This window comes from Lithobates pipiens, unplaced genomic scaffold, assembly GCF_037356315.1.
Source record: "Lithobates pipiens isolate NorthernLeopardFrog02 unplaced genomic scaffold, aLitPip1_a1.2 Scaffold_30, whole genome shotgun sequence".
In the NCBI taxonomy this organism is placed as follows: Eukaryota; Metazoa; Chordata; class Amphibia; order Anura; family Ranidae; genus Lithobates; species Lithobates pipiens.
Genome location: NW_027507791.1, coordinates 75,199,574 through 75,214,149, shown reverse-complemented (window position 1 = coordinate 75,214,149; position 14,576 = coordinate 75,199,574). Strand labels below are relative to the sequence as shown.

Below are 14,576 nucleotides of genomic sequence, written 5' to 3'. Positions count from 1 at the left end.
TGATCATACCGAATATAAGACCCATAAAGATGTTACGAATAAGTAGGGGAGACAAGGATGGGAAATATTCTAATAATTACATCCTGCTGAAAGGGGAGGGTAGGGAGATATTATACATACGAATAGGCAACAAAAAAATCACTGATGAAACAGTTTAAATCTAATTCGATGTTAAGTCCATTAGGTGCAAAAGTGTCCATCTAAAAGATCCATTTAGATTCAAGTTGGCTGAGGATTCTCACCTTGGAACCCCCTTGCCAAGGTCTAGTGTAAGGTACAATACCCTAAAATTTTAAATGGATGGGATTTTTCTTGTGGCATTTGGCAAAGTGTTTTGACACACTGTGTTTGTCATAACTGTTTAAAATATTTTGTACGTGTTCTTTTAAGCGTATTCTCAGCAATCTTTTTGTGCGGCCAATGTACTGAAGGCTGAAACTACACTCCAGGGCATACACAGCTCCTTCAGTATTACACCCTATAAAATCTTTTATATCATAGGTGGTGCCATTTCTGGCGGATTGAAATTGTAATTTTTTTTTTGATTAGGACGTTTTTGTTCGAGTGCATGCATAACACCTTTTACAAGGATAGAAGCCTTTTGCCCGTGAAGAATGTAAAACTCTTCTTTGGGGGATCAATCACACTTTTGACAAATTGGTCATGTAAAGTGGGGGCTCTTCTCTCTATAAACCTAGGTTTTTTTGGCAATAAATCTTCAAGGAGTTTATCGGACTTCAAGATGTGCCAATGACGTTGTATGATTTTTTTTTTTCTTGTGTTGGATATTGTAGTCCACTATTATAGGTACAAGATCTGGTTAACACTTACCTCAATTTTCTTTATCTTTAATCAGATCTCCCCTATGCATGTGTGTAACACCTGTGATCTGCTCCTTGATTAATTCCTTATCGTATCCTTTTTGTATGAATCCGTCACTGATCATATTAGCCTGTGTGAGGAAGTCTCCTACTTGAGTGCAATTACGTCTAAGTTGCATAATCTGTCCTTTTGGAATATTGAACAGCCAATTTAATTTTTGAAGTGAGTTTTAGTGACAAACTTGTCATTAATTCTGGATATTTCAAAGTCTAGAAAGGATATACTTTTTTTGTCAATTTTCCAAGATAGTTTAATATTTCCATTGTTATTATTAAGCACATTGAAGAAGTTATGTAGCCGATCATGATCCCCTTTCCATAACACAAACACATCATTGATAAATCTTCTATTAAAAATAAGTTCAACAGGTGGATTACTGAAAACTTTTTCTTCTTCCCATTGGGACATGAATAATCCTGCTACTCTAGGGGCAAACTTGGCTCCCATAGCCACCCCTAATTTTTTGTTGGTAGTATTGGTGACAGTACCAAAAATAGCTGCGTTTAAGACAGAAATCAAGGCCTTTGACATACATAAGGGATTTGTAAATTTCCTAAGCCCCCATTTTGTGGCTTCACATGCTTGTTAATGGAGAATAATGGTGTAAAGAGACAAAACGTCTGCTGTTGCCATTGGCAAGGGTCCAGTATCCATTCTTTCTTCTAGTAGCTGAAGCATTTGTTTGGTGTCTTTAAGATACGCTCTAGTCTTCTGTACTGCTGGTTGGAGATATTGATCTATGTATTGGCCCAATCTGACCATTATAGAATTGATACCATTCACAAGAGGTCTCAAAGGGGGGTCTATTTTAGCTTTATGAATCTTGGGCATGCATAAATTATTGGGATCCTGCATGCTTCAGGTATCAAGTATTTTGCTTCTTTTTTTTTATTCAAAATACGTTTCTTTTACTTTTCCTGTTCTAATTCTTTTCTCCATTTAAATCTAGGATTACTTGATAAAGCACAATACGTGTCTGCATCACCCAACAATTTGAGCATGCCTTTATGATACTGTTCCACTGATTGAACAACTATACCCCCACCTTTGTCCGATGGTCTAATGACAAGGTTTTTTCTTTTCACAAATTTTTTTATGCCAATATTAATGGATCTGGTTTCTTCTCTTGATTACTTCTTGATTTCTTCCATTACCAAAGTTCTGAAAACTTCAATATGTTTATTGTTGTTGGGTTTCGGGTTGAAAATCAATTTATTTCTTAGGTTGTTATGCACCACATCTTCTTCATCCTGTTGAAGTCTGACATTTATTGGATTACCTAATAGGTACTTTTTAATGTTCAATTTTCTCACATATTTCTGGACTCCAATATAGTATAGGACTCCAAGTCTGAAACTTGTCTAAGATTTTTTTTACTGGGGCATATTTTAAGCATTTATCGAGTACTAATAATTCATCCTATGTCAATGGTACATCTGCAAGGTTGAAAATTCCCTCTCCTACAATTCTCTTTTGCACCCGTTTTCTCTTCCCTGTTCTGCATCCTCTTTTCTTATTGGACTTCTTCTCCTTTCTCTTTTGTCCATTCTTCTTGGAGGGTGATATTCTGTCCCTCTCTCTAAAAACATCTGTTATGACCTAGCTCAGTATAGTTACCCTGAGCAACTGTGCACTTGCTGCAGTACTTAGTAAATGAGGTGAAGCTTCATTTTTCAAAGAATACCCAACCACATGCAAGGGGAAAACAAACCTGCATTTTTGCTTGCACATGATTGGATGATGGAGGTCAGCAAAACTTCGCCTTATTTACTAAACTCTAGAGCAGCTATACTTGCAGAGTGTACAGTCTATTTGCCTTTAGTGACTCAATCCCAATACATGGCCAATAGTGTGTGAACAAATGGCCATCTCATCTATATTAAGTTGTTGGACATCCCATTTATATCGAGTTGCTACCTCTTGTGAATATAACACAAGTCTCTCTTTTGCTTATAGCGCAAAAAATAAAAAATGCAGAAGTGATCAAATATCACCAAAAGAAATCTCCATTTGTGGGAAAAAAAGTACATACATTTTGTTTGGGTATAGCATTTGCACGACTGCGCAATTATCAGTTAAATCGGCGCAGTGCCGTATCGCAAAAAAATGGCCAGGTCATTGAGCAGCCAAATCTTCTGGGCCTGAAGTGGATAATGTTCTATATGGCTTGATACAATATGTGGAGTTTGAAAATTGCTATACAAACATATTTAAAGGGACACTAGCACAAATGCATCAAACAACTTTTGAATATAATTAGCTAGAGCTAGGGGTGCAACGGATTAAAAACCTCATGGATCAGGTCATTTTTCAGATCAGCAAATTTTTTTATAAAAGACGAGACAAATCTTGTTACACCCACTGTAGTTTTAGATTTCACAGTTATTTTCAACCCAAAACAGAGCTTATATGCTTAAATACAGTATTTGTAAATCCGACGGACCTTACATGGTTGCTAATGTGACAAAACACCTCTGATTTTCATATTTAACTAAATGTGAAAATCAGAGGTATTCTGTCACATTAGCAACCATGTCAGGTCAGCAGGTTTGTTGCTGCTTTTAAAATTTAACATCTAAACAGTCCGTCGGATTTACAAATACTGTATTTAAGCATGTAAGCTCCGTTTTGTGTTGAAAATAACTTTGAAATCTAAAACTCCGGTGGGTGTAACAAGATTTCTGCTTGCCCCCTTCTCACTCTATCATTACTGTGCAGGAGTTTTGGGTGTAGCAAGATGGCGGCAACGAAACGTCACTCCCTGATGTCCCTGACGTCACTCGCGTGGTGTGCCGATCCGAACAGGTTGACCTATTCGGATCACGGATCGGTGGCGATCCGTTGCAACCCTAGCTAGAGCTGCACGATTCTGGCTAAAATGAGAATCACAATTTTTTTTGCTTAGAATAAAGATCATGATTCTCTCACGATTCTCACAGTGTAACATTTTCTTTCACATTATACAAAAAAAAACTGGGCTAACAATGTTTCGTTTTTTTTTTAAATCATTAAAGTGTATTTTTTTTTAAAATTGCGTTTGAAAAACCGCTGGGCAAATACGGTGAGACATAAAATATTGCAAGAACCACCATTTTATTCTCTATGGTCTCTGCTAAAAAAAAAAAAAAAAAAAAAAAAAAAAAAAAAATATATATATATATATATATATATATATATATATATATATATATATATATATATATATATATATATATATATATATATATATATATATATATATATATATATATATATATATATATATATATATATATATATACACACACACACACACACACACACATCATGTTTGGGTGTTCAAAGTAATTTTTTAGCAGATAATGATTTTTGCTTGTAACAAATGTCAGAAAAGATTTGGTCTTTAACCACTTAAGCCCCAGACCAATTTGCAGCCAAAGGACCAAGCCCCTTTTTGCAAATCGGCACTGCATCATTTAACTGACAATTGCACGATCGACTTTCTTTTGGTGGTATTTGATCACCCCTGCGGTTTTTATTTTTTGCGCTATAAACAAAAATAGAGCGACAAATTTGAAAAAAATGCAATTTTTTTTACTTTTTGCTATAATAAATATCCCCAAAATATATTAAAAAAACATTTTTTTTCCTCAGTTTAGGCCAATACGTATTCTTCTACATATTTTTGGTAAAAAATTTGCGATTATTGATTGGTTTGCGCAAATGTTATAGCGTTTACAAAATAGGGGATAGTTTTATGGCATTTTTATAAATATTTTTTTTTTACTAGTAATGGCGGTGATCAGCGATTTTTATTGCGACTGCGACATTATGGCGGGCACATCGGACATTTTTGACACATTTTTGTGACCATTGTCATTTATACAGCAATCAGTGCTATTTAAATGCACTGATTCCTGTGTAAATGACACTGGCAGTGAAGGAGTTAACCACTAGGGGGCAGTGTAGGTGTTATGTATGACGTTATGTATTTTTTTTATTGTGGGGGGCGTGGCCTGGCATGTGACGTCACTGATCTTCTTTCCCTATAAAAGGGAACAGACGATCGGTGACAGCCACAGTAGGAAGCAGAGGGAGAGGTTTGTTTACACAGACCTCTCCTCGTTCTTCAGCTCTGTGACCCGATCGCGGGACACCAGTGGCGATCGGGTCCATGGGTCCCACGGCAACGGTCACGGAGCTCAGGACCGCGTCGGGAGCGCGCCGCCAGATGGGCACTTAAAGAGCAATGTACAGGTATGTGCTTGTGCCCAGCCATGCCATTCTGCCGACGTACATTGGCGTGAGGCGGTCCCCTTAAGTGGTTAAATTGTTAAACTTCCTTCATTTACATGCTGGAGTTCTTTCCTTTGATAAAAGAATGCAAAGATACTTTGTTTCTACTTATTCTTGTGTTGTGATTAAACTTGGCAGGCTGCCTGGAATATTTTTTTTCCAGCTGTGAGAACTCTCTGCACTCGTTAGAAATAATCGTGACATGCTGTGTTGAAGATCAGGAAGGGAAAAAGATTGCGATAACTATTAATCGCGCAGCTCTACCATTAGCCAGTTTTACAGTTTGAGAAACAATAGAATGAGGATTTGGCTCAGTCGGGGAAGGTAAAGGAAGTTGATTTGTTTATTTTGAAGCATGTGCATCAAATATTGTAGTAACTGGATTTGATGTTTGTTTAGATGGTCATATAGGAGGCTTTAGTTGTACTTTAACAGTACCACGCCTGAAATCAATTATTCAGCAAGGAGCACATGGAAGGGCAATGCATGCAAAACAAAGCCAAATACATTTTCGGCTCAACTTACCGACCAGCCTGCTAACCAACCAAATTGTCCTGTCTAACAGTATGCGTTAAAAACAGGGCAGGGCCAGCCTACAATGGGTCCCACTGGGTACATTGCACCCAGGCAGCACTTTGAGAGGGGTGGCAATTAGACGCTCAAGACTTTTTTCCAGCAGTTTTGTGTGTGCTCCAGGAATGTACTGGACTGTGGGGTAGGGTGACAACTGCCCCATAAAAAGGCCGCCCTGCTGCACTCAACACGTTTACTCATATTTGCCGGGCCTAACAGTCTAACACTGACACCTGCACACACAAGAGACACCTGAACACACAAGAGCTCAGGTGTGTGTGCTGCCGAGGGTGGGGTACCCACAGGAGACAGAGAGCCATGAAAGATCCCTTCCCCACCGGCTTCACTAGTAGACTATGTTCGGGCGTAGTTTGCGTGCCTTGCATTTCTATTGGGTAAAACTGGAGGGATTGCAGCCAGCCTCATGCCCTGCCTGCCTCCTTCTGCTCTTGTGCATGCATGAGGCTAGGCACTGAAGACTGTAGAGGGCAGCATTTCCTTCTTGGACCCAGGCAGCACAATGTTTTGGGCCAGCCCTGAAACAATGGTTTAGTTTGCACACATTTGAAAATGCATGAGTAAGCTACAGAGCCCCGTCAACGCACCCCAGTATCTGCAGTCCTAACTCTAAATATTGAGAGCATCTACAGTGGAAGTACATGCATTTTTAATGGATATGCAGAGGGCAATCCAGTTGGTTAGCAGGCTGTTCAGTAAGTTGAGTCAGGAATTACTTTGTTTTTTTAGGATGTATTTCCCTTCCAAGTGCTCCTTGCTGCAAAGGCCAGGTTATAGGTGAGGGCAGTGGCCATCTTTTTGTACTGTTCAAATAGTATTTTAAGGAGGTTGGTGTTGGCAATGGTACGCCCCATCTCGCCCCCCCCTCCCCCACTTTTCTTAGGAATCATTTGCAATAACTAGGCCTATTCTGAAAGAAAACTTGTGCTGAGACATGTTGGCCACCATTAGTAGACTCTCATTCTGTTAACATTAGTTGTCCAAATGCCATGCTGATCTAGTGACTTCAATTATTTATGTCAATGAGCTGAAACAGATCAAAGATGCAGATCAGAGTTTCTGAATATAATTTACCTTCAATAATGTCAAAGAGAACCAGGCAGCCAACATGTTCTGATGTAGGTCATCAATGATGGCCTCCAAATGTCTCTTAGTACAGGTTTTGTTTTTGTTTGTGTTCCAGTTAGGTCAAGGCTGGTGGTGGACTGAGAAGGGAGTAGATTTGGCTGCAGATGGATCTTTGTATAAATTTGCAAAATCACTTTGGCCAAATTGACATGTTAATGTAAAGAGCTGAGGTGTCTTTCCTCTATTTGAATCAGTCTAGCGCAGAGGTAGGGAACCTTGGCTCTCCAGCTGTTTTGAAACTGCAACTCCCATGAGACATTGCAAGACCCTAGCATGGCTGCTAGAGGCAGAGGCATGATGGGATTCGTAGTTTCAAAACAGCTGGAGAGCCAAGGTTCCCTACCCCTGGTCTAGCGGGTCATAAGTATGGGCATCAGACGTTTGTATGCAAATCTTGACTTTTCCTGTAAATGATGAGCCTTACACCTCCACTACTGAGATTCTCTAGGAACTAAAGGGGCCATTTATGGACCAGTATGAAGGCTCAGCAAACAGCTTCAAGCTCAATTTTTTCCGGAAAAGTTAACATCGACATATCTTCAGCTGCTTTAACTGTATCTACTGATGATTTTCACATGAAGGTACCCACCTAAGTTTGCACTTTTTTTTTCATCAAATGTGCGAATCGCATTCATTTCCTCAGTATGAATCGCCCAGCTTGTGACATTTTTATGTTAAGCTGTTGAACAGTACTAATACTCAGATGCAAAAGAGTAGATTTCTATATTTTAATGTACATCTGTATAAATCCAATATTTCAAAATATAAATCTTATTTACACATCATAAAAACAAATGCATTTTGCTGGTGTAAACATGAAAAATAAATCATGGTCATCTGTTTCCATACATTCATAAGGCATTTATTCAAGTCTAACAGGTCCCATCTAGTAGAATATATTGTTACCTTTCAAGTTCTTTATATCTGCTTAAACCAAGTGCAACAAGTTGTTGAAAACCTAAAGTGTGATGAACAGCTAAAACTTTATTTTAATTTTAATTTTTGTATTCATCTGATTTAAAGTGTACCTAAAGCCAAACATTGTCTATAGAGTATGGAATGATAAAAATCATTTTTTTTTTCCCTGTGTACATTGGGGAGGTTCGAGAAATAGGAAATCTCTCTAAAGTGGAGAAAATATCTTGGATTTCCCATTACCTTCTGTCACGGTGATATTAGTCACCAGGGCAGATAGAAATTCTCCCCATGGGCACAGAAGCAGACAAAATGTAAATAAAAAAGTTTTGGATTTAGAAAAAAAAAAATTGGCATTAAAAATAATTTACAAAAAAAAAAAACAGATTTCAAGAGATGCCTTGTACCTGTGTTAATTAAGGTAAACTCTGACCTATTACAGTGTCAGGTCTCCTGAACCAGGCTTCCATGACAAAGGGCTTGAGAGATATGTTGCACAACACTTTATTCATAGCTGTCTCTGCAGGGCTCCATTATAGGAGAACAGTAGTGTATACTCATATATGAAATGTTGGAAAACATTTCACACATTGAAAATGTACTGGAAAGTTCTACTTTCATGAGACCGAATACACAGCTGCCAAAAAGGGCAACAAGCTTGAACGGGTTCATGGAGCCTCATAGCGAAAGACTCTGAAGGGGTATATAAACCAAAAAAAAACAAAAAAAACAGAAAAGATGTGGTGGTCGCATTTGTTTTCTTTTTGCAGGGATTATTTTTCTTTATATTACCCTGGTGATCCTGCCAGTAACACAATTTTTGTCCTAGGATGACAACTCTCATTCACCTTGTTATATACGGTGTAGCAGCGTTGTCACCCTAGATTGCTGTTAGGATTTGGGCTATGAACATCTCTTCTCCTTGTCTCCATTGCATAAGGAGAATAAGGAGAAGGCATTCTGAAGTTCACAAAAAGCTTGAAAAACTGATAACATTTCAAAAAATTTCAGATCGACACACAAGTTAAAACCAATCAGACTTAAATAACGCTCATTGTTCCAACTGTACCATATCTTTTTGGGCCCAATGTCAATGGGCAGTTAAGGAACCACTGAGAAGATGGTTCCATTTCTCTTAAGAGTCGCTCCCTATATGGCCCAGATTCACTCTCATTTGCTAGTAGGGCATCTCTCTGGTTAAAGAGGGGTTGACTCCAGTGAGTAGGTGATTTGTGGATCTATCGTTGGCTGACTGTTGAGCTTTAACCATAGATTTGGCTTTGCATCCAGTATCTTATTCATGTTTCAGAAACTATCGGAGTCAGAAGAATCAGATTTGGCAAAAGATGTTTTGACTTCCTCGTCAGCTTCACCCATAGTAGGCAGGGTCACCGGGATGTTTTTAGTAGTCCTGGATGCTTCTCCTGGAGGAAAACAAGAAGCAGAAAGTAATGAAAAGAAAACATAATTTGCTCTGTGGAAATATGCCAGAACAACACACTTGATGACCTGAACACAGCCAGTGAGGGCCTGGGAAGGTCAAAGGTCAGAGGACGGCTGGCCCAGAGTATACGAGGCATGAACTGTAAAGGGTTTAATCATCGGTAAAGATAGGGCTTGGGTACACATTGGAATACCTATGTCTGGCCATTACATTTACCAAGAGCAGAAAGCAAAGAGATTTTTACGCCCCAATTAAAAGCAATTTTATGGCGCATCTTCACTTCACTTTACAGATGTACACAGACCTCTTATTGTCTGAAAGATACCAACCAGTGCTACATTCACACTTTAATCTGATAACATCATACCAGAATTAATGACCTCTGCATGCTACATAGGTTTCCCGATTATGTTTTTATTGCTATTATTAGGTTAACCACTTCAGTACCGGAGGGATTTACCCCCTTAATCACCAGGCCATTTATTGCGATAGAGCGCTGTGTTACTTTAACTGATAAATGCGCCATCGTGCGACACTGTGTCCAAATAAAATGTATGTCCTTTTTTTTCCCACAAATAGAGCTTTCTTTTGGTGCTATTTGATCACCTCTGCGGTTTTTATTTTTGTGCCATAAAAAAAAAAAAAAAAAAAAAGACTGCTAATTTTGAATGAATAATATATATATATATATATATATATATATATATATATATATATATATATATATATATATATATATATATTTTTTTTACTTTCTGCTATAATATATATCCAAAACACACAAATTTCTACATGTTTTTGGTTAAAAAAATCCCAATAAGCGTATATTGATTGGTTTACGCAAAAGTTATCATGTCTACAAGCTGCGTGATAGATTTATGAACTTTTATTTACGGTTTTATTTTTTACTAGTAATGAAGGTGATCAGTGATTTTTAGCCGAACTGCGACATTGTGGCAGACAAATCTGACCCTGAGTGAGACTTTTTGGGGACAAGCGACACTATTAAAGTGATCAGTGCTAAAAAAAAAAAAAAAAAAAAAAAAGCACTGATTACTTTATAAATGACACTGGCAGGGAAGGGGGTTAACATCAGGGGCGATCAAAGGGTTAAATGTGTTCCCTGCTGGTGATTTATTACTGTATGGGGGAAGTGTTGATGGAAACAATAAGAGATCACTGTTCCTAATCACTAGGAACAGCAGATTTCCATGTTGTCCCATCAGAACGGGGACCTGCCTTGTTTACATATGCAGATCCCCATTCTGTCTCTCTGTGAAGGGATCACGGGTGGCTGACGGACATCAGGTCCACTGGGCATGCACATCGGCTGCTCTTCCTCCATGCAACTGGCGCACGTGTGCCCATCTAATCTATTGCATTAAAGGGCGTAAAGGTACATAGTTTCACACCATAGAGCCGCCCTGCCGCAGTATATATGTGGTGGGCAGTCTTTAGGTGGTTAATGTTACCCATGTCCAGCTGCTGTCTAAATTTTCTTGGGTTAAAGGAAAAGCAAACATTTTTTGCGAGCACTTTTAAAATATCATTGCAGTGTTAAGTTTTTCACATTTGTAAATGCTTACGCCTCCACGTTTGCGTTATTTTATATACAATATAAAACATTTGAAATTAACCACTAGAGGGAGCACTGTTTGACACCCTTTAAATTATCCCTCATTCTTCAAGATGAACTATACTCCAGAACCTGTGCCCAATAAAAGGCAGGTGGAGGCAAATGACAGTCACTAGTATCGCGTGCGTTCTCCCTGATCTTTCCCCAATGGGGACTTACCATGTCTTGTTCTGCACTGTTTCTGTGTGCACACATGTGGGTATGGGGGGAGGGGGGATCTCGGTAGAGATACAATGCTTTCAGAAACCCCAGCAAGAAGAACAGTGATCAGCACAGTAGTAACATTACAAGAGCTCACGCCTACCCTCATAAGACTACCAGTCGAGCAGCAATGCATTAGTTCTCACACGCTATGAGGCAGCAGTCACAGGAGTGCCTAGGCACACCAACATAACTAGCAGTGCACGGCTATTGTTCAGGGGAAAATCAAAACAAAAGGGTACATTATTCAGGGTCCTGCTTAAACAAAACTAAAAACTGTGCAGATATTCAATATAACACAGCAAATCTTCACTTTTGAGTTCAGGTCAACTTTAATAACTGTTGAGATATGATATCATCCACATAAACAGTGCATGGTTTTCCGTGAGTCAGCTGCATCCACAATAAAGTACTGCAAAGTGGCAGTATGTAATGAGTAAATAATTTGCCACCATAAATATTATAATCAGTGCCAGAGAAAAATGACCTTTACTACCCAAGGAGAAGTAAGCAAACTGTTCTCCCAAAAGCCATGTCTATTTTGCAAGTAAAAAAATCATTGTTAGGCTATGCGTAAGGCCCCTTTCACACTGACGTTCAGTTCAGGCCCGCCTGTCAGTTTTTCAGGCGGACCTGAACGGGTGCTCCATAGAGCTCTATGGAGCGTCGGATGTCAGCGGTGACATGTCCGCTGACATCCGATCCGAAAAAGTGTAACGGAGGAAAAAGCTATTTTTCCATCCGTCTGCGGATCGGATCGGGTGACGACGGGCACTGCGGTCCATCATCATCCGATCTCCCATAGGGGAGAGCGGCGCTGTGACAGGTCTGTCCCTGCGCAGGGTGCAGAGACGGACCTGATCGACGGAGTGATCCCCGCTGAGCATACGGATATCCACGGGGCGGATCAGAACTGATCCGCCCCGTGTGAAAGGACCCCAAGAGTCCACGGCTTACTATGAATGCACCAATGGTGCGTTGCCGCAAGAGGAAATCCATGCCATCTGAGCATTTACCAAGACGCCTCAGAGCGCCAACCCGCACCTGCGCAGAAGACTTAATGGAAAAAGGCAGGAAAATGCCCAGGACGTGCACAGGAAGTGACATCAACCTGATGGAAAAAGGCGGGAAAATGCCCAGGTGGCACACAGGAAGTGACCTCAAACTTCCCTATATAAGCCCAGCCCAGACACTGCCAAACTGCTGGATTATCTTCAGTCCCCCCTTGTTCCTGTGCTAGTGTGTGATCTGGCTGAACCTGTTGTGACCTGGAAACCTGTTTGACTACTCTTGATAGCTGCTTGCCTTTGACCTCGGATTTGTACCTTAACCATTCTACTTCTTTGCCCCTTTTGTACTCAGCTACCAGATTGGAAACGACCCCGGCTTGGATGTCGACCATTCTTCTTCTGATTAACCCTTTTATTCTTCGTTGCCCAACTGGACTTGACATCGGCTCGGATCCCGGACTAAGGTTTGCACGGTGCTCTGCCACTTGGTGTCCCCACCAAGTCTCTGTCTCCATCTCCAGAGGCTTTAAGGACCCAAGGTGCAAGGAAGGCCTCCCCACTATTTTGGTCTCACATCAGGTACGTGGTCCTCGTCTCACTATATTCATACATACATGCTGCCAATCAGCCACCAACTATTGGGTCTGAAAATGTATGTAGAACTATATTTACTCATTACATACTTTTGAAGTAGCTGAGCCCCGTCTTGTGCACATTGACCTTGATGCTTTGTGAAGTTTTTGGCCTGCTCTACTGATTGCAATTTCTTCCCCTGTGGACACCCCATGCAGGAAACAAATTCACAACATGGGTGAAATGGAGAGTGGAAATATGGATGCTCCTCTGCGTTCAGCACCCTGTGAACCCAAACTTAGTGCACAAAACATGTCATAAACAACAAGGAACCCTCCCCTAGAGTTTTGCCATCCTCATTCCAGAACGGTCACAGAATTTAGGAAAGACTACAATATGACAAATACACAAGATTCTCATTTCAATAAAGCTGAAATCTAGGCAAATTTGTGTACTTTATTAAATACCTACCTGATTTTACTGGTGTTTTTCAATCATTTATTTAAAATGACTGATGTGAATAAACAATGTATATTTAAGGCGCTGCGTAAATTGATGGCGCTATACAAGTACCTGAAATAAATAAAAATGCAACCGAGAGATGACCTCATTGCTGCTTCTTCACAAGTCCAATCAGCGGCTGGGTTCAGGGAGGTGACATGTGTGGCTTAAATGCAGCAAAAAAAAAGTAATGTCACTGGGCTGGTTGTGATGTATGGTAGGACTGTGTACAGTTGGCCATGCACCAATCTGTTTTTTGTTCAGCCAGCAGGGTGAATAATAAAAAAAACTGAACCGATTCCCCCATCCACAAATCGAGGTGGATGGGGAAATCCTCCCACCTGGCCTATTGTGTTCTGACAGCAGGGAGTCCCCCTCTGTCAGAATACACAGATAAGCTATGAGCCATTGGTTGTAGCTGCTGATCGAGCAGGGCAGTTGAACAGAAGATGACTGGTAGATCAACTTCTATTCAACTGCAGTGGATGTAGATATATATATCTATATAAACACACATACACATACACATACACACACACACACACACACACACACACACCAGTATCTCACAAAAGTGAGTACACCCCTCACGTTTGTAAATATTTTATTCTACCTTTTCATGTGACAACACTGAGGAAATTACACTTTGTTACAATGTAAAGTAGCGAGTGTACAGTTTGTATAACAGTGTAAATTTGCTGTCCCCTCAAAATAACTCAAAACACAGCCATTAATGTCTAAACCACTGGCAACGAAAGTGAGTACACCTCTAAATGAAAAATGTCCAAATTGGGCCCAAAGTGTCAATATTCTGTGTGGCCACTCAATACTTTACATAGTAGTAAACTGTCATTTCTTCAGTGTTGTCACATGAAAAGATAGAATAAAATATTTACAAAAATGTGAGGGGTGTACTCACTTTTGTAAGATACTGCATATATAATTTTTTTTATGGTGTGTACTCACCGGCCGCTTTATTTGGTACACCTGTTCAATTGCTTGGTAACACAAATTGCTAGCCGCCAATCACATGGCAGCATCTAGACGTTGTGAAGACAACTTGCTGAGGTTCGTACCGTGCATCAGAATGGGGAAGAAAGGGGATTTAAGTGACTTTGAACATGGCATACTTGTTAGTGCCAGATAGGTTGGTCTGCGTATTTCAAAAACTGCTGATTTACTGGGATTTTCACACACAACCATCTCTAGGGTTTACACAGAATGGTCTGAAAAAGAGAAAATATCCAAGGGCGGGAGTTGTGTGGACAAAAATGCCTTGTTGATGTCAGAGGAGAATGGACAGACTGGTTTTGAGATGATAGAAAGGCAACAGTAACTCAAATAACCCCTCATTACAACCAAGGTATGCAGAATGCCATTTCTGAATGCACAACACATCGAACCTTGAAGCAGATGGGAC

General features: G+C 39.9%; 1 protein-coding gene across 2 annotated transcripts in view; it reads right to left on the bottom strand.

Annotated features, from left to right (window-relative positions):
- Positions 1-7,590: 7,590 nt before the first annotated feature.
- The window catches only part of KIAA0586 (KIAA0586 ortholog), a 216,805-nt gene continuing 209,819 nt past the window's right edge, over positions 7,591-14,576 (bottom strand). For both annotated transcript variants that reach the window (XM_077464465.1, XM_077464466.1), the window contains one exon: positions 7,591-9,215. In XM_077464465.1, the coding sequence (XP_077320591.1) occupies positions 9,097-9,215 (119 nt within the window). In that variant the 3' untranslated portion in view covers positions 7,591-9,096. The remainder of the gene's footprint in view (positions 9,216-14,576) is intronic.